The sequence below is a fragment of the Bubalus bubalis genome, chromosome 8, assembly GCF_019923935.1.
Source record: "Bubalus bubalis isolate 160015118507 breed Murrah chromosome 8, NDDB_SH_1, whole genome shotgun sequence".
Lineage (NCBI taxonomy): Eukaryota > Metazoa > Chordata > Mammalia > Artiodactyla > Bovidae > Bubalus > Bubalus bubalis.
The window spans coordinates 10365491-10385922 of NC_059164.1; the positions used below are offsets into that span (position 1 = coordinate 10365491).

The 20432-nt window shown below is 38.7% G+C and overlaps 1 protein-coding gene across 3 annotated transcripts in view; it reads left to right on the top strand.

The window, feature by feature from the left end:
• VPS50 (VPS50 subunit of EARP/GARPII complex) overlaps positions 1-20432 on the top strand; it is a 131061-nt gene that overhangs the window by 98653 nt on the left and 11976 nt on the right. For 2 of the 3 annotated variants that reach the window (XM_006078319.4, XM_045166345.1), the window contains exons 21-23: positions 10323-10444; positions 13397-13477; positions 19115-19263. In XM_006078319.4, coding sequence (XP_006078381.3) covers positions 10323-10444; positions 13397-13477; positions 19115-19263 — 352 coding nt within the window. Of the gene's footprint in view, positions 1-10322; positions 10445-13396; positions 13478-19074; positions 19264-20432 lie in introns of those variants that run through there. The other variant, XM_045166346.1, reaches the window with a different exon arrangement.

The window sequence follows — 20432 nt, forward strand, 5'->3', positions numbered from 1 at the left end:
TTTGTGTTCCCAAAGATAATTTCTAAATTTCATTAATGAATGGGATAAAGATGGAAGTTTCTTTTTTTAGAAGTCTCACTTTCTTTAGGAAAAATAGTGTGGAAAAGTAATAATGAATTGAGCAGAAAAGAAAAAGTTTATATTTTTATGACACAGAAAAATGGCAGATTCTAAAAAGCTATTATATGGCTGGTTATTGCCAGGGAAATTAGCTTTTCTTCCTTATCCAAGAGAGCTAACTGAACCTGCAATCATGAGTTATTCTCTAGAATTTATAGTCAGAATTAGAAGAATTCTGAGGAGATGATCTTGTATGCTGCTGCTGCTGCTAAGTCGCTTCAGTCATGTCCGACTCTGTGCGATCCCATAGACGGCAGCCCACCAGGCTCCTCTGTCCCTGGGATTCTTCAGGCAAGAACACTGGAGTGGGTTGCCATTTCCTTCTCCAGTGCATGAAAGTGAAAAGTGAAAGTGAAGTCGCTCAGTCATGTCCGACTCAGCAATCCCATGGAGTGCAGCCTACCAGGCTCCTCTGTCCATGGGATCTTGTATAATTTCCCATAAAAAGAGGATTTCTTTCTCTACTGCATCTAATATATGTTGGCCATCTAGTAGTCTCTGTTTCATGTCTTCCTATTGCTGAAACCATTATTAGTTTGCAAGACTCCTCATTCTGGTCTTAGACTGATATAATTGGTAGAAATCTCTCCCTCATAGTAAACCAAAATAACTGTCTAATTCTACCTCTTGGTCTTAGATATGCCCTTAAAAGCAAAAAGAGTTTAAGTCTATACTTTTTTCTCCTTTTTCCCATGTGGCCTCTTTTCTGATATGTGGTGGTAGCTATAGTGTCCTTCCTTTCCTTTTGCTTCCCTTTCCCCAGTCCATTCTTCAGGGTCAGTGTGCCTCGTTCCTCGGAGAAGGCGATGGCACCCGACTCCAGTACTCTTGACTGGAAAGTCCCATGGGCAGAGGAGCCTGGTAGGCTGCAGCCCATGGGGTCGCAAAGAGTCGGACATGACTGAGTGACTTCCCTTTCACTTTTCACTTTCGTGCATTGGAGAAAGAAATAGCAACCCACTCCAGTGTTCTTGCCTGGAGAATCCCAGGGATGGGGGAGCCCGGTGGGCTGCCATCTTTGGGGTCGCACAGAGTCGGACACGACTGAAGCGACTTAGCAGCAGCAGCAGTAGCAGTGCTTGGTTCCCTTATATGGTCCTCATTGTTGGGTATTCCAAAGTCCTTGTCATCCTTATCAGTCCTCTGTACTCACTGTAGATTACAGTGTCTGGACACACTGCTTGGGATGTAGTTGAATGAAGTCAGTTTGTGCTCAGTTATGTGGAAGTAACAAAACACCCTAAAACATCAGTGGCCTTATCATGATTTATCACGATGCATATTGACTCCTGAGCCTCTTGGTTCTGCCCCATGTGTGTCTTCATTCTGCGATGCAGGCTGAAAAAGTAGCACCAATCTGGGATATGGGGAGAACAAGAGCTGAACCATATTATGACTCTTAAAGCTGCCACTCTGATGTGCTGCCCTGACTTCCTGTAACATGTCACTGGTCGTAGCAAGTCAGGCTTGACGCGTGGTAGAGAAGTGAACTTCTGTCGCAGGAAGGAACTGCCAGTCCAGGGCACTGGACAAGGATGCACAGTCCTCTTCAGGGAGTGGAGGTGGAAAAGAACAGGTAGTTGGGGAAAATAATACAGTCAACCACATTAAATGGTAACTTAACCACATTTAAGGTAAGTTGTCTCCTTACCTAGTTCAAAAAGGACTAGAGGTCATCATTGTTGCCTTCTACCCTAAAAGACATATATTCAGTCAAAGCGAATAGGAAGCCACAACAAAACTGAGGAGGGGAAAATCATGTTTTATTCAACTGTGTTCATGTTAAGTCGCTTCAGTCATGTCCGATTCTGCGACCCTATGGACCCCACCAGGCTCCTCTCTCCGTGGGATTCTGCAGACAAGAATACTGCAGTGGGTTGCCAGGCCTTCCTCCAGGGCAACTTCCTCACCCAGGGATTGAGCTCGAGTCTCTTACATCTCCTGCACTGGCAGGCAGGTTCTTTACCACTAGCACCACCTGGAATGCAGACAAATCAGAAGGAACAACACATTCTGTTTTTCTCATTATCTAAGAAAGGGATATGATAATGATAGAAGTGTGCTGCTGGAACTAAATTCAGAAGACAATAACAACAAATTCTTCCATAAGGATCACTGACCAACACAGTGGACATTGTTTTCGAACAGTGGCTTTATAGAAACAGAAAAACTTCATTCTGTGGCTCTTTAGTCTAGCAGGTGTGTTAAACCTGAGCAGTCCTGAATAGGACTTATTCAGGGAATCTGACCACCGTAATTTCAGTCTTCTTCCCACTGGATCTTTTACTAGAGTTGTCCTTAGGGCACAGTGCATAGGAGGATCATCTAACTCGCATGTCTTTTCATTTAGGGCTGGGATTAGGTGCTGCCACTATTCCTCAGTAGACTTTCATGCCTACCACTTTCTCTCTGCCTGGGGCATCTATATCTTCATTTTGTACGTATTCATAAAGTAGACGGAGAAGGCGATGGCACCCCACTCCAGTACTCTTGCCTGGAAAATCCCATGGATGGAGGAGCCTACAGTCCATGGGGTTGCTAGGAGTTGGAAACGACTGAGCGACTTCACTTTCACTTTTCACTTTCATGCATTGGAGGAGGAAATGGCAACCCAGTCCAGTGTTCTTGCCTGGAGAATCCCAGGGATGGGGGAGCCTGGTGGGCTGCCATCTATGGGTTCACACAGAGTCGGACACGACTGAAGCGACTTCGCAGCAGCAGCAGCAGCATAAAGTAGAACTTTAAGGGAACCACTCACTGGGGGGTCTCCGACTAGTAAATAACAGTACTCCATCCCCTGTTATTATTGCATAGAAATACTTGAAGGTAATACTGGCAAAGCTAATGTCTCTTCTTACAAAGCCAGTCCAGTTGTGTAAATAAGCTAGATTAATTTTTGGTGCCTGGGAAGATGAAGGAACTCATTCTCAGTGGTTGGAAAGCACATTTGAGAACATTAAAGGCGTATACAAAGTGTCCTTTTTAAGTAGTGTTTATTTGGCAGATATTTAGGAGAGATTAGACAAAAAGAGTGTAACGGGGCTCCCCAGTCCTACACACACACACACACACACACACACACACACACACACACACACAGGTGGTACCTAAATCTATTAGAAAGGCTTGGAATCTTTCACAAGTACAGGGGACCAACCAGAATGCTTGCTTGTGAAAAGAGAAAATCCTGTCAGGCTGAGAATTTCTTGCAGACAGAGGCAGAGAAATTTTAAGGTGTATGTCTCATCACTGAAGTAGCCTTGTTATCCACCATTTTCTCTACTGGAGGCAACTCTCATGTGAGCAGCTATGGTTAAGTCTGAGGGGCAGAGGATAGGGTGCCAAAACCTATGCTTATAAAACCTGCAGACCTTACAACAAAATTATTACCTTAGCAGCTGGAAAGAATACACACCAACCCATGCACAGGATTTAACATTACCGGGATATGCACACAAGGGACGTTTAGTCAGACCGTGGCTGAGTGGCAGTGTATATGACGGAGCAAACACAGACTTCGGAGGGAAGAAATCTCTTTCACTGGTACATTCTTATAAGTGGGACATTGATATTTTCATTTTATCACAGTGTTTTAAATTGAAAAAGTAATGTGTGAAAATGGTTAAAAATTAAAATACCCCAAGGTAGAAACAAAGCCCTGACCTCCAATTCACCTTTCTCATTTGTAGCATTTCCAGTTGGCCTATATGTGCTATTTATACCCACTGAGGATCTCTCAACTCAGTGCACTGTTAGAAGGATAACAAACATCCTTCCAGCTCAGATCCTGTTCTTGCTTTTGCCCCATCAGATTGTTAGCTCCTATACAAGAAGAAGAAAGTTTGCCATCTTTGCAGCATATAGAGCACCCAGCCAAATGCTTTTTGCTTCCGTAGCTACTCAATGAATTTTACGCTGAGAACTCTTTAATTTTTTAACACACACACGCACACTTTCAGCATTTTTTTTTCTTTTTACCTCGCATTCACTTCTCTGCACAGGGGCTGTGTCTCACTGACTAAATCCCCCAGGCCCCCTTCCCTGTGGTCCTCACACTCCTCTCTCTGCATTCCCTACAATGAGCTCGTAAGGCAGGCCCAGTCTTGTTCCTCTGGGTTGTAGTCCTTGTCCACGCTGCTGCTTGGTTTCTTCTCCAGCCCCTCTGTGTGCCTCTTTCCCTTGAGTATACAGGACTCAGGGTCTAGATTTAGGGTGAGAGGGTTTTTGTTTTTTGCTTTTTAAAAAAATTTAAGTATAGTTGATTTACAGTGTTTCAGATATACAGGAAATGATTCAGTTTCATATACATATATATAGCACACATATGCACATACATATATATGTATATATTTCTTTTTCAGATTGTTTTCCATATAGTTCCCAGTGCTGTACAGTGGGTCCTTGTTGTTTATTTTATATATAATAGTGTGTTTCCATTAAACCCAAATTCCCAATTTATTCTCTGTCTTACCCTTTGGTAACAATAAGTTTGTTTTCTATGTCTGTGAGTCTGTTTCTGTTTTGTAAATTAGTTCATTTGTATCATTTTTTAGATTCCACATATAAGTGATATCATGTGATTTTTGTCTTTCTCTGTCTGACTTGACTTAGAATGATCATCTCTAGACCCATCCATGTTGCTGCAAAGGGTGAGAGAGTTTAAACAGTGCTTCCCCTGTGAAGCTTTTCCTCATCTGCAGATTAGGTTAGATTCTCTTCATGTAATACCCTAAATATATATATGTCTCCCATTTTGCCTTCCTCATGAGTATATTTATTTTATTTAGCAGAGGTAGCTAAGACATTTTGCTCTCTTATTATACGCTATGTAAACATTTGACAAGCATTTTCTCATGAGTTCTTCAGAGTACCTTTTTAATATACAGTTAATTGAAGCCTGGTGATAAATAACATGCCTTATATGTCACACAGGTTGTCTGATCCTAGAGCCAGTAAGCTCTTGACTTCCATGCTTCATAGCCCTAGTGCAGGATGTCAGGAGTGTCAGTTCCTGGACAGAGGTCAGCACGGTGATAGTAAGAGGTTGGAGGCAGGAGTAGGAACTTCATGAAATTTGTAATTTGGGAGACATCTTTCTTGGTTATCTGGGGTACCTATTAGGTAACTTTCCTCTGGGTTCCTAAAGCATGCTGCCTCTGTGCTTCTGTTGGGAACTCTGGAGAGGAAGAGAGGGTGCCGTGTATCTGAACTACAGACCACATTTTCTCAGCTCAGCTGACTAACTTCGGAACCATGCTTCTGTATTTTTATCAAGGTGGCTCCTCTCACAGTAACAGTGCGTGTATACGTGCATGCTCAGTCGTGTCCGACTCTTTGTGACCCCATGGACTGTAGCCCGCCAAGCTGCTCTGTCCATGGGATTCTCCAGGCAAGAGTACTGGAGTGGGCCGCTATGCCCTGCTCCAGGGGATCTTCCCAACCCAGGGATCAAACCCGCATCTCCTGCACTGCAGGCAGGTTCTTTACCACTGAGCCACCGGGGAAGCCCTCGCAGTAACGCATTAATTAGTAAAGAAGAACCTGTGGTAAAAAGCAAATGTCTCCCACCCACCTACTGCGCCCTCTCAATAGTATGGAGGCAATTTCTTGATTTGTTTCTGATTGTCTTTCTACTAATTGTAATTTCTCAGAAAAGGGTGTTAAGTAAATGTTTTGAATCCTTGTCAGTCTAAATATGTCTTTATTCTGCTCTTCATGGAATGACAGTTTAGTTGTGTATAGAATTGTCGACTGAGAATTAACTTTTCCTTAGAAAGTTGAAATGTCTGGTGTTCTATTATTCATTTTATTGCAGGTAAATTTCTTCTGTCTGAAAGCTTTTATGGTTTTTCCCCCTGATGTTTCAGAATCCTCTCTGGTGTCTCTGTGAGTTCTTTTTCATTAAGTGTGTTGGGTAGTTTGTTGCCCTTTCAGTCTAATGGTTCATGTGTTTCTCAACTGTGACTTTTTCTTTGATTTCTGCCTCCCCATTTTCTTTAATCTCTTTTTCTTGGATTTCCCCTCACTCAAGTGTTCAGTCTCTCTAGTTGGCCCTTTACGTCTCTCATATTTCTCTAATATCAATATTTTTCTGTATTCTTGTCTTTTTGCTATACCTTCTGGTAGACTTCCTTTTCCCATTTCTTTAATTTTTTTAAAAAATCACATTTTTAATAACTTTAAATACTTAAGAACCCTTCTATACTCTTTTTCTTCCTGCCATGTTTGCCTATTACAGGGCTTTACATGATTACTGTATTTCCTCTTCTTTAGCTTTAGTTGTTTTATTTTCTCTAGCATCAGCTTTTCTTTTTACTGTCATTCTGAATTTTCCTCATGAGCCTGGTGACTTTCGATTTTTTATCCCTAAAATAGAAGGCCTGGATAGCCATTGTGGGTGTCCACTGCTGAGTAATTAGAACTGTGTTGGAGCTGGCTCTTTCTCCTTAGTAGGTATTCTAACTGGGAACTTTGTATAGAGTAGGGCAGGTCTGGGTGGATGGCAGCCCACTCCAGTATTCTTGCCTGGAGAATCCCATGGACAGAGGAGCCTGGTGGACTATAGTCCACGGGGTCGCAAAGAGTTGGACACAACTGAGCGACTTCACTCACTCACTCACTCACTTTACATTATGGGGACAGATCTCCAGATTCCCAGAATGAGAAAGATTTTAATCTGTGGTGCTAATAGCCACACTAGAAACCTTAGCTTTTCTTTTCCTTTTTTAAGTTTGTTCAATTAAGTGTATTTGCCAGTGTTGGGGGTGGAGGGGTGTTGTTTATTCTTTACTTCTTTTAGAAAGAACTCCTAGGGGGCTTAATTTTGCTTTTGTCTGGGAAATTCTGGCAGCCTATACAGTAGTCCCCCCTTATGTGTTGAAATATGTTCAAAGATCCCCAGTAGATGCCTAAAACCATAGGTCATGGCAAACACTATATAGTTGATGTTTTTTCTTCTGTATACATACCTGTGGTAAAAAGTTTATAAATTAGGCTAGGCACAGGAAAAGATTAACAAGCCATACTAATAATAAAATAGAAAAATTATAACATGTGCTATAATAAATGTTATATAAATGTAGTCTTTCTCACACAGTACCTTACTGTACAGATTCAGTGCCTTTACCATCTTAGCTAAGCACTTATTGCTTTGGTTGAAACTTTTGCAGTCCAAGGTGTGACAAAGAAAACTAGCACAAATTTCTTTTTCCTTCTTCATGGTTTCACAGAAGATTCAATCTTACTACAGATCTTAGCATCCTCAGCATATGATTTTTTTTTCTTTCATTATTAAGTTGTGAACATCCACCTTTTCACTCAAAGGAAGTACTGTACAGCTTCTCTTTGGCAGATCCGAATTGCCAGCATCACTTCTCTTGCATTTGGGGGCCATTATAAAGTAAAATCAGGATTCCTTAAACACAGGCACAGAGATACCACAACAGCTGATCTGATAACTGAGATGGCTACTAAGTGACTAGCAGGCAGAATGTGCTGGTCAAAGGGATGGTGCCAGACAGCGTGAGATTTCAGCATGCTGCTCAGAGCAACACTCGACTTAAAAGTTATGACTTGTTTATTCCCAGAATTTTCTATTTACTGTTCTAGGAGTGAGGTTGACTGTGGGTAACTGAAACTGCAGATAAGGGGAGGGGAGGCTACAGTACTGTAACTGCTGATGAGGAACAGTAACTGGGGCGTGTGGACAGGTACTTTGTTCCATATGTAGACCTTCAGTCCGTCCATGCTTTCTCAGCCCCATGTCTTGTGCCTGTTCCTTTGCAGTACCTGTTGCTTCTAAGCAGTCACGTCTTACCAGACAGCTTCCACATCCTTTGTGGTTCTCTTTGTCCGTCGTCTTGCTCCCATCTACTCTCTGTCATCTAGTACAGACAGGGATTGGGAAACTGTAGCCTGCAGGCCAAATCAGTCTGACTACCTGTTCTTGTAAATAAAGTTTTATTGGAATACACCCATGCTCATTTGTTCACATGTCGTCCATGGCTGCTTGTGTGCTATGAGGGGAGAGTTGAATAGTTGAAACCAAGACTAGCAGAGCTGAGTATCTGCTCCAGAGACTGAATGACATACAAAGCCTAAGCTATCTAGTCTTTGGTCCTCTACAGGAAAGGTTTGCCAACCCCTGGTCTAGGAACGTTTTGAGATTTATCATTTTCTGGTGAGCATACGTACCTGCCTTTACTTTCTCAGCCACTTCTCTTCATAGGAATTTAAATGATTGTAAAATTCTTTTTTAGTTCAATAATACTGAGGGAGTGCATAAATTCCCTCAGGCCTCCAAAGGCCTACTCGACCCTGTAGAACTGGAAAGACCGATTTCTTACTCTTCTCTATGTTAGTATACTGGCAGCCTGCTTATCAGTGACTGCCTTCCGTGTCTGACCCTGTGAAGTCATGGAAGGGGCTCTGTGAGAGAACAGGGACTCTGTGTAGTTTCTTGTGTCTTAACACAAGACCGTGAACATAGTAAGCTTTCAAAAAGTGTTTGTTGAATGTACTGAATGATTATGTTTCCTTTTTTTTTAGACCAGTTGGGATCATCTGGTGTTTGGTTTTTTTTTTTTTTTTCTGAATGCATATTTAAAATAGCTTTTACCTATTAATTCATTTTTATATCCTTTCTTAAGATGACTAATATGAAGAATGTTTAATCTTATTAGGAATGGAGAGGAGCTTTGTATTCTGGATATGTGTCAATCCAGATGTTGTCTACTATTCACCTTCTAGAAATGTTCTTTTACAGACTAAAGTAATATTATCTACTTTTTCATTTTTTTTTCTTTACAGTATCACATTATTTAATGGGTAAATAGTTGCAGTTTAAATAGCGATGTGTTTGCAGTCGATGAAATGTCTTCATAGTGATCCAGAATATTCTATGAGTGTATTTTCAAAATATTTTTCAATTGAGATTTAAAAAAAAATCTCGATTATGTGAAATTATTACAAAAAATAATTCTGAAACAAAAGACTTGTAAACAGGAGTAAGAATAGAATCTAAATTGATGGTTTTTTTTTTACTCTGATATGTGTGTGTGCTTGTCTTTCTGACCGTCATTATTTAAACTCATTTCTCGTGTAAATTAAGACAGATATACTGAGTTCTTAGATAATAAAGAAATGATGTAGATATTTCCATTAGAGTAAATTTATCTTTTTTTTTCTGCTGCAGTTAATGTGTTTTCTCTTAAATTCTGGTGTCCTCAATAGTACCAGGTTAAAATGCATAGCAGTTCCATAAAGTAGAGATGGCTCCTGAATGCTCATTTGGAAATAAAGCAAATAGCCTGTTTTAACAACTTGTGCAGAAAAGCATTTTTTATAGATCTGCTTCTTTCCCTGTTATTTCCTTTAAAAAACACAATTCAGTACTCATTATTGGGTGTTATTTGATTCAGCCCATCTCCCATGCACCTTTCAAACACATGAACAAGTTTATAAATGCAGAAATTTGGGGTTTTAAATGTTTTTATGTAACTGTATCATACGTGTAGAGGAAAAAGAAAGGAACACTGGCATCTCCCAAAGGAAGGAATGAGGAGGACGTGTTCTTGGCACTTTGAGACTGTTGAGCTCTGATGTGGTGATAAAGAAATGTTCTTGGCCTCCGACGGCAGATTTCACAGGGCTAGGATCCGGGGGAACGGGGAGTGTCTTCCACATTTTCTTCTTGTTTGTTTGTTTTTTACTTTTGCTACATGTGTATAATATGCTTATGAAAAGAACCCCACTTTTTCTCAGAATACGTTGTCTTTTGTCTTATTACACCTAAACATTTTTGAAGAACTTGTTTTAAATGGAATCTCCAAGAGATGAGGAGCTATGTTGGCTTTGTATACAGTGTCATTGTAGAAGAGTTCAGGAGTTCCATAAATGTAAGACAAACAGTAAAATATAATGACATGAGAAGTTTTTATAGGTATTTTTTTTTTTAATCAGTGCCATCCTGTAGTACTTTCCAAGATGGTATAACTCTTCTATATCAGCGCTGTTCAGTATAGTAGTAATTAACTACAAATAAATGAGCTACAAATAAATGTTGAGTACTTGAGGCATGGCCAGTATGACTCAGGAATGTAATATTTCATTAAAAATATTTTGGTAAAGTATTTTTATGGTTTCTTAATTGGAGACTAACAGATTTTAATTTTGTGCTATTTATTATTTTTTTTTCTTTTCAGGTAAATATATGCAGATGATGAACATTCTTAAGCCAATTGCTTTTGATGTTATCCATTTCATGTCTCAGCTCTTTGATTATTACTTGTATGCAATATATACCTTTTTTGGTCGGAATGATTCAGTAAGTCAGTCTTTTGGGGGAGGAGACTGTTTCTTTTAAAATTTGTTTTTGTAAATGTAAAGTTCATTCTCTCTGTATAAAATACACAAATGACATTATTTTGAAAATTATCCATCCAAAATGCAACAGAATTATTGATAACCAGCTTTTTGTGTGCCCAGTTGCCTTGTTTAAAATATATTAGTTTTAAGCTTTGATATAATAGACATATTGTATATTATTCACATTTTTGGCAGAAAAAGTACAGCATCTCTTTCTAACTTTGATGTATTTTGGCAGTGAAAATGTGCAGTTGCTTTGTTTAAATCTGTCTTGGTGTATATTTATTACAATAAATGAAACATTTTAAATATTGGCTAACAACCATAGCAGGCACTGTCCCGTCAGAAGATAATGACAAATATTTTTTAAAATAATATTAAAATCTTTGAACTGAACCATCTGCCTGCCATAGAATTAATATTTCTTGTACCTCCTTTATGTGCTTACAAAGCTCTTGTTGAATTTTATCTTTTTCTACTCCTAAGAAGAACAGCACAGTATTAAGCAGGTAACTGATCTGATATTTGGAAATTCCTAGGTTTTTGACAGATTTTTTTTTTTTAATAAAAGCATAGCATTGGATTTTATGAACATATCCTAATACTAATTTTTCACATACAATATTTTGTACCTTTTCAAAAACTTGTGAGTTTTAATGGATGACTATATTCATCATACAAAATACTCATTCTCACTGTGATCACAAGTATATCAAAGACATAATCTTTTAATATAGGATCTGAATTTGCTGTGTTCTTAACTCTGCAAAATTAGAATACTAACATAATCAGAGACTTAAGTTGCTGCAGAATTCATGTCACTATAAAATAGGTACTAATTCATTACACAATGCTCAATAAATATTAAAGAAAGCCATTCTGCAGTTTTAGCTAATTGTTAGCATCTTGTAGTCTTCTAAATGAGCTTTACTGTATCTTCTTAGACTGTGCCTCTAGAGCAGTGCTGTCCAAGAGAAGTTTTGCAATAATGGAAATGTTCTATATTTGTACTACCCAATATGGTAACCAAAAGCCACAGTGTCTTTTGAGCACTTAAACGTGACTGGTATGATTGGGGACTGGATTTTTCACTGTACTTGATTTTAGCTGGTTTATATTTAAATTGCCCACATGTGACTTGTGACTATCATATTGGTTAAAACAGTTCTGTTCTGGCTTGAACATTTGTCCGGATAGACCATATTTCTGGGCCATGAAACATATTCTAATGAGTTTAAAAACCATAGAAATCATATAGGATATATTTTCTGATGTCAATATAATTAAATTAGAAAGAAATAACAATAAATTGGGAAAACTGAAATATTTAAAAATTAACACACACTTAAATAAAGATTGGGTTAAATAAGAAACCACTAGAGAAACTAGAAACTATTTCAAAGTGAATGATAATGAAAATACAGCATACCAAAATTCGTGGAGTGGAGTTAAATCAGCGCTTAAAGGGAAGTATCTGATATTCAGCTTTACCTCTTCTTTTCCAGTCTATTTGCCTTGTATTTTTTAGTCTGTAGGCCTCATACAGCATATATATCTGTATGCTGGAGAAAAATTACAAAAACTTGACCTCCAGCACAACGTAAAATAAAAGTGGTGTGAGTTGATGTCCTGTTCCCTCCTCGCTCATCTCTCCAGGATAGAAAGTGTTGAGCCTTTCACCATTGATTATGATGCTAGCTATTTTATAGAGTCCTATGATCATGTTGACAAAATTCTCTTCTGTTACTGGTTTTCTGAATTGTTATTATGAAAGGATAAATTTAGTCATGAAAGGATAAATTCATGTTATCATGAAAGGATAAAGTTTCTGAATCTATTTAAGCAGTCATAACTTTCTTTCCTAAAGAAATATATTAATATGATGAATTATGATGGTTAATTTCAAAGTAGTATTTTAGGCTATTAAACCAGTCTTGTATTCCCAAGACAAACACCACTTGGTCATGAAGGAATTTGGTAATATTTTCTTGTTGTTGTTGTTTGTTAAGTCGTGTCCAGCTCTTTGCAATTTCATGGACCGTAGCATGCCAGGCTTCCCTGTTCTTTACTGTCTTCTGGAATTTGCTCAAACTCATGTCCATTGAGTTGCTGATGCCATCCATCCATCTCATCCTCTGTCTCATCCCTTCTCTTTCCTCAATATTTTCTTAAGAATTAAAAAAAAAAAATTGTGTCCATAAAGTTTATGAGTCTGTAGTTAGGTTTTCTGTGATATCTTTGGCTTAGAAATCAGTGTAATATTAGTCTCATAAAACAATTGGGAAACATTCTTTTTTATATTTTCTGAGAGTCTATGTAGGGTTAGTACTTTTTGAAGGCTTTTATTAAATTTGACAATTACTGCTAAATATTTGTTTCTTCTAAGGTCAGTTTTTATGAGTTTGTCAAGGAGTTTGTCCATTTTATCTGGTTTGGTAAATTTATTGGCATAAAATTATTCATAAAATTCTCTTATTATCCTTTTAATGTTGAATCTGTAGTGTTATCCATACTCTCATTCTTGATACTGAAAATATGTATCATTTCTGTTTTGTTTTTTCTGTGTCTGTGTGACCTTTCCCATCCTTGGGTTCTTTAAGTATATGAAAATCTTTAGGCTTTGCAGTTGAAAGTAGTAATCTGTGGGAAAGAAATTCTGGTGAATTCTCTCCTGATAATTCATTAGATTGATTGATGTTAGTGTGGCACATGTGTCAGTAGCTCTCTTGTTCCCTTGAGGGTGAAGATTTGACTTCTTTCCCTGGTATTTTGGTAATTTGGTGTTTGGAAACCCTCTGAACACTAAGAATTTGAGTAAAAACTCAACACATACTTTTCAATACTTTGAAGTTAAAACATTTGCAGGGTTCTCTCCAAAGTGATTTAACGTGCTTTTCGTTGTCTTTTTCAGTTGGAATCAACAGGACTAGGTCTTAGTAGTAGTAGACTAAGAACAACTCTAAACAGGATACAAGAAAGCCTCATTGATCTGGTAAGTAATCAATTGGAATCCATTCTTTTGGGTTATTTAAGATAGAAATTGGCCATCTAATCAACTACATGTAAATGTATTTCTATACATATGTTAATTCCTAGTCCACTAATTGTTCCTAGTCCACTAATTGCCTGTAGGAAGTGAGATGGAGGTTTCTTATAGCCAGATGGAGAGACAAAGCTAGTATACCCAAAGAATATGATACTGGTTCTGTGTGCAGTGCAAGTTCAAAGAGAAGAAAGGTTTATCTTCAGAATTAATGTCTGAGAATGACTAGAGGAGGATGCTCGACTTTGAAGAGCAGGCATGGGGTTAGTGAGGAAAAGGAGAAGGAATGGTATTCACATTAAGGTTCCGAGGCTGAGCAAGGGCCTGGTGGTGGGAGCAAGCCCAGCCCAAACTGACAGGTTTTTGTGATGGGGCATCTGTTTATGACAGAGAGTTGTGTTGCAAAGATTGTTTAAGGACCACTTTGTAAATGTCTTAAACATTTGAGACGTTTGAGTTTAATTGGCTATGTAGTAGGGAGTCCTGATTCTTAACTGTCGTGTGATGAAATGCATGTTTTAAAATGCTGTGTTAGCAAAACTGGGAATGATGCTCTATAGTATTTAAGCCAATATAAGCATTTAATATAAGAAAAAATTTTTTTTCTTATGCTTGGTCACTGTAGCCAGAGACGTGTGTTCTTCAGTGCTTTTCTCTGCATCCATGAATTTTCATCTTTATTCCTTCACTTACCCAAATAAGCAATCACTTTTGCATAAGCTCTATATTATGAGCATACTTCTTATTGAAGTTTTTGTAATCATTCATACTTTTAAGCAGTACTTATTTGGAATAATTATTATATATCATGCATTACTGTAATAGTGGAAAGGTCATCAGTACACAGAGGTAATTCTCATCTTCTTGAAACTTGCATTTTACTGGGGCAGCGAGACAGATAAATATGTAAGAGTGGCAGGTCCTGATAAGTGCCAAGAAGAAAATGAAGCAGGGTGATGGGACAGTGCTCTTCAGACAGAGATATGAATAAAATGAGAGAGCCATGTGTGGATATTTCGTGTGAGCACTATTTATGCAGAGGAAATAACCTGTATCTGTCTCATCCACTCCCCTTTACATTTGGAGATCTTTTTGCCCAGCACTTATTTTTAAAATACACATTCATATTCATAGCACTTACTTTTGTATACAGCATCTCTTCAATATATGTATATAAAGTAAATGAATAAACTTGAATCCTTGAGTTTGGTGTCACCTGGATTAACCTGGCTTGTTATCTTGGTCTTGTTGTCCACTTAATCCTGGTCTTCATTTGCAGAGTCAAAGCTTGTTTGACACAGTCATCAATTTCTTTTTTTTTGGTTTTGTGTAAAATCCATCATTGACTTTCAGCCCCATTGGCATTTATCCGTTTCGATTTTGCTTCTCCTTGTTTGACACTGAGTATAACCTTGACCTGAAGATCTTGTTTTCCAAATCTTAGCCTACAGCTGAATTATTTCTTGTCTCTGGCTGAATGCCTGATGATAGATGGGCCAAAATATACCACTAGAGTCATTCACGCTGGTGGCTCTCGGGTAGCTCTGCTAGTTACTAGCTAATGATTGTCAAGCCACAGTTCCAGATCTGAGCCTTGAGGGGTGGATTTAATGCTGTCATACAGTGTGTAATGAATCGCGTGATCCAGTAAACAGTGGCCAACTAGCTGTTCTTTAGACAAGCGGTCACCCATCTACTGATAACAGTGTATCTGTAGCATCTGTCAGACCAGTTCTTGATGCACTGGAGACGTTTTTTCCTAAATTGGTGTAATAGTCAATTTTATGAATGCATTTTTTTTAAAACCAGAGACAAACCCCTCCCTAATAAATAGATTTTTCCTTTGGTACCTTGTCTTTTAAAGATATTTATTTGTTTGTTTTTGGCTGCACTCTGGGTCTTTATTGCTGTGCACGGGCTTCTCTGCTTGCGGCCCAGCGGGGCTGCTCTTCTCTGTGGTGTGTGGGCTTCTCATTGCAGTGTCTTCTCTTATCGCAGAGCACAGGCTCTAGGCTCATGGGCTTCTGTGGTTGTGTCACGTGGGATCTTCCCAAACCAGGAATCAAACCCGTGTCCCCTGCATTGGCAGGCGGATTCTCAACCACTGGGGAGGTCCCTAAAGATATCTTTTTTTAAGACCTTATTCTTCCCATCTCTTAAATCAAAGACTGCACCTTGGTCCAGAAGCCCATGCAGGCTGTCATTCCCCTTCACTGACCTTTGACAGAGTCTCTCCTGAATCCTGACTCCTCTGTTGGATAAGACTCTATAGCAGTACACCAGAAGTTTTTCTAAAAATTCCCATTAGTTTCCAATGATTTACATGTTAAATTGTTATTCATACTGATAAGCATTGTTTTATTATTTTAAAAAATATATTTGTCATTTACTAGACCTTGATCTCAGGTTTCCATAAGCTGGTATATAAATCATCTTCATTAATTTGTATCTACACTGGCAGAGAACATTAATTGGTTTCTTGCTATTCAATATATTTCTTGTCTATTAAAACAAATTATAGCCTAATCAATCTGAAACCACTGGATGGAAGTAGTATTTTTTCCTCACATTTCTCCTGTGTATTCCTTAAAACTTTAATAAGCACTTTTTGGGTAATTTTCTCCGTATATATTTTTAAGTTTTGCTTGTCTTCAAGCTGTAAAAGGCAGAATCACATCATCTTATTCTTTAAAATGCCACCTGAAACTGCTTATCATGTAAATTCACTGTAAACTAAGAAAATTTGTTAGACACATCAAATAAAAGTCTAAAAAAAGATGGTCTAATAGTGAACAAGTAGGAAAGAGGGCTGCCGTAGGTGGTGGTGGTATCAGAAATGTGAATTTTTAGTTATCTACCTGGTGATGCTAAATTGTTTGCTTTAAGACCTTTGGCCAACTTTGGATCTTTGATGTGAAAAAATGTATTCTAAATTGATCCAGAAAAGTCCATAAATATGAATTTTCTTTGCGTTAGTACATTAGTGGCAGAAAAAGCTATAAATGTAACTTTCACTGTGAGAATAAAGATGACGGTTTCATTTCTTAAAGTCTTCAAAAGGCTGTATATCCTTTCCTTACTCTCCTGGTATGAGCTGAAACCAGGGTCCTGTTTAGAAGCTTTTCTGTTTAAGTGCGCAGTACGCACATACCATTTGCTTACATCATGTTGACATTTTGGTGACTTTCGTGCTCTTCTTGAGCATATTTCCCCAGATGGGTCTGTTTTGAAGGTAGACCCATCAAGATTTGTTGATGGATTACAAGAGGAGTTTGACACTGAGAGGAGTCAAGGATGGAAGCTGACTTCGGGAGCCTGTCCCATTAGTGGGTGGATAAGGCTAAAAGAGCTGCACGTTTTAGGATGACATCAGAAGTTCAGTTTCAGATATGTTAAATCCGCTAAAGATGAGGGACCAGTCAGGGCTTAAATTTTGAGCTGTTGGCATGTGGATGGCATTTTAACTCTGTGAGACTGGATGAAATTGTATAGGGAGTAGAATGTCAGTTAGAGAAGTGTCAGGAATAAAAACTGGAGCACTGCTGGGTTCAAAGGTCAGGAGGAATATTCAGAGATGGATATTCAGAGTTGACTCTTGGACTTGGCCCTAAGGAGGCCAGTGGGTACTTGGCTAACTCCTTCTTTGTGCAGTGAAGCAGACAAATGCCTAGTGGGAATGAATGGGCTTGAAAGAGAATAATAGAGTAAGAGAAGGTTCTTACCATCCTCTCCATCAGTGAAACTGAGGAGGGTCTGCTCATGCCAAGAGGCATGCCACGAATTTAAGGTACAGAGAGGGCGAAATTGGTCCCTGCCTCAGGAACTCACAACGCTGTAAGGGAGAACAGCCACTGACGGACTGTGCTGTACGCCACATACGGGCATGCATGTAGATAATGGTAACACAAGTACATTTCTTGGGAGAGTGAGAAATTTACAGGAAGGAGGTGAATATGAGTTCACACTTAAAAAGTGAAATAAGAGCTAGGAAGACAAGGAGAAAAGAGCTCTAAGACAAGAGCGTCAGTAAGGCAGGTGTAACAAGCAGTCCAGTGTGACCAGATCTTAGGGGTGCAGAGATCATCTGGAAACGAGACTGGCAAGGTGGTAAAGGAGTGATGTCATGGCAACAAAGTTTAGGCTTTTTCTCCATGAGGAAGGGATTGTCAGTTGAGATTTTTAAATTTCAGACTGGTGTGATCACATGTCCATTTTAGAAAAATCACCTAGGTATTATTGAAAAATAAACCAGTGTGGAAAGTGGAGTAGAAACAGGAGAAGCTAGAGGGACTACTAGGGGACTTTTAGAATGGGTCCGGTCAGGAATGTTGTGGGGCCTGATCCTGATGACGTAATGACATGAGAAAGAAACAGACAAGAGAGTTGTCTGTTTAGGCATGATGAAGGTGAGAAGGAAGGGGGGTCAAGAGTGATTCTAAGGCTTTTTACTTGGACACTCAGGTAGGTGGTGATTAAATAGCCACCAGAATTAAATTATTAAATATAATAGCCTAGGCAGCCAATTGGTATGAAACAGTATGAAATTTTGTGATTTATTTGTTTTTTTTTTTTGACAGTAGTGGGGTGATTTTTGTTCCTTTTTAGTAGAAGGAAATAAATAATGGAGCCATGACACTGATTAACTTGCATGGTTCCCTTATCCTGATCGTCCTGAGAGAAAACACAGTTGTTCACAAAATAACTTTTAAATGCTAATTGAGTAATTATAGATTGAAGAGTGACAGTACCTTTAGTAGAAGACAGGCTATAAAAAAAAAAACTAAAGAATAAAACCATTATCTAACTTGAAAGGTTTTATAATGTATTATTTCCATTTTGCTAAATTTACAAACCTGTTACGCTCCCAGAGTTCTATGCATTTGATGTCTCCTTTTTTCCATAAGGCAAATGTTAAGAGATTTGTAATTATAAAATTGATTTAAAAAGTAATCTAGATTTACATTTTGTACACTTCTAGCTTTGTTTATATTCAATTTTTGTGCTATAATTTTCTTCAAGGATCTTTTAAGGCTCAGCCCACTCATCTCTTTGGACATCCGTTTCTTTTATTTCCATCTGTCATCTTCCTGCAGATCAGTAGTCTATGTGTAGACATATATAATACAGTTGATTCTATTTCAGTTTAGAACTACATTTTAGTCCTACCATCTTGGGAATACACCAAGGTTACCTTGGTTAAAACTTCAATGTGAAAGGGTTGATCACACCACAGTTTTTTTGGATTTTAACAGCTTGATCCTGGTGGGGCAGTCTCTTTTTCAACATTTACAAGTTCTTGAAAGACTTCTCACTATTGTCTCTATGAAATATTTGTCCCTTTGTAAGGGTTTCTTGTTTGACCACGTTTAGAAAAATAGTATATGGAGTTGGGTCATTTTCCTTTAGTATAAAAAGGAAAGTTCTAGTAGTTAGGAACTATAAAAGGGGAGGGGGGGAGAACTGAAATCAAGTGTAATTAACGTATGCCCGAGAGCATTTTAATTGTAGTTCCAGTTTTGTAACGCCATGCGGTCTATTGCTGTTAGAGTTGCCGTTCCAGGCTGTGTGCGCGTGCTGTCTTTTCAGGAGGTTTCGGCTGATGGCGCCGCCCCGCTCACAGCAGCAGAAGAGAGGAAGGAGAAGGTGCCGAGTCCTCACCTGAGCCACCTAGTGGTTTTGGCCTCCGGGGACACACTGTATGGGTTGGCGGAAAGAGTGGTCGCCACAGAATCCTTGTAAGTTCTTAAAAACAGTTGCTTTGCCATTAAATATTCAAGAAAGATGATCAAAGTAAGAACGTAGTCTATATTACTTAAATTATTCAGTATTTCTGAGAAATATGTCCTAAGATAGAGTGCCAGTCAATTTTTAAAATGGCACAGTTGATTTTTAGGTGTCTAAATGGAAGAAGGGAAATCTTGTAAGGTTTGTTCTTTGGCAGCATGATCCTTGCTTTAAGTGAGACTTCAGAGAAACAAGTTAGAGTATGCTGCTACTGTCGTTCAGTCGCTCAGTCGTGTCCGGACTCTTTGTGACCGCATGGACTGTAGCCCACCAGGCTCCCCTGTCCAGGGGACTCTCCAGGCAAGAATGCTGGAGTGGATTGCCATTTCCTTCTCCAGGGGATCTTCCTAACCCAGTGATCGAACCTGTGTCTCATGCTTTGGCAGGTGGATTCTTTGCTGCTGAGCCACCAGGGAAGCCCATGTTATAGTATAGTTCTTGATATTTTTCCATTGAATTATGACTCTAGAGAAACTGTAGCTACACTGTCAGTTTAGTATTAAATGTAGTCGATCCTTGACCTTTGTAAATCACCAAGTTCTTTAGTAAAATTAAAGCGTATAACTTCTTCCGTAACATGTGGGCATGACTGAGCAACTGATCACACAGTCAGACAGAATACTCTTGAGTTTTTGTGTATGTAACAAAAGGTAAGGAAAAACAGAATGACTGCCAGCAGTCTTCCGGCTGAGTGACTCCCATTCATGCACATCAGCCTCCTGCCCTGAAGTTCATGTGTATACTTCAGCCAAGTTCCAATTTATTTTATGTTATGAATGTTTGGGTTATTTTTGAAAAGCACCAGGCATTAAATCTGTGAATTCATGGGTTTGTTGTGTGTAATTTACATGGGACCTTTGAAAGAAATCCTTTCAAAAAGTACCATTGTATTCTTTTTTCTGTCTTTTCCATTGTGAGTGTGCTTATCTTACATGCAAAGCACCATAACTGTATACCTTGTGGTAACCAGCTTAGCTCCCTTGAAGTCACGCTTCTTTCATATCAGCTCACGTTCAGAGATAACTCAGCATTAATTTTTGTGTGCATTGTAAATGAGTGTGTCAAGTGGCCATGCATGGTCGTTCTTTAAAATGGAAAATAATTTTGTTAAACTTTTGGT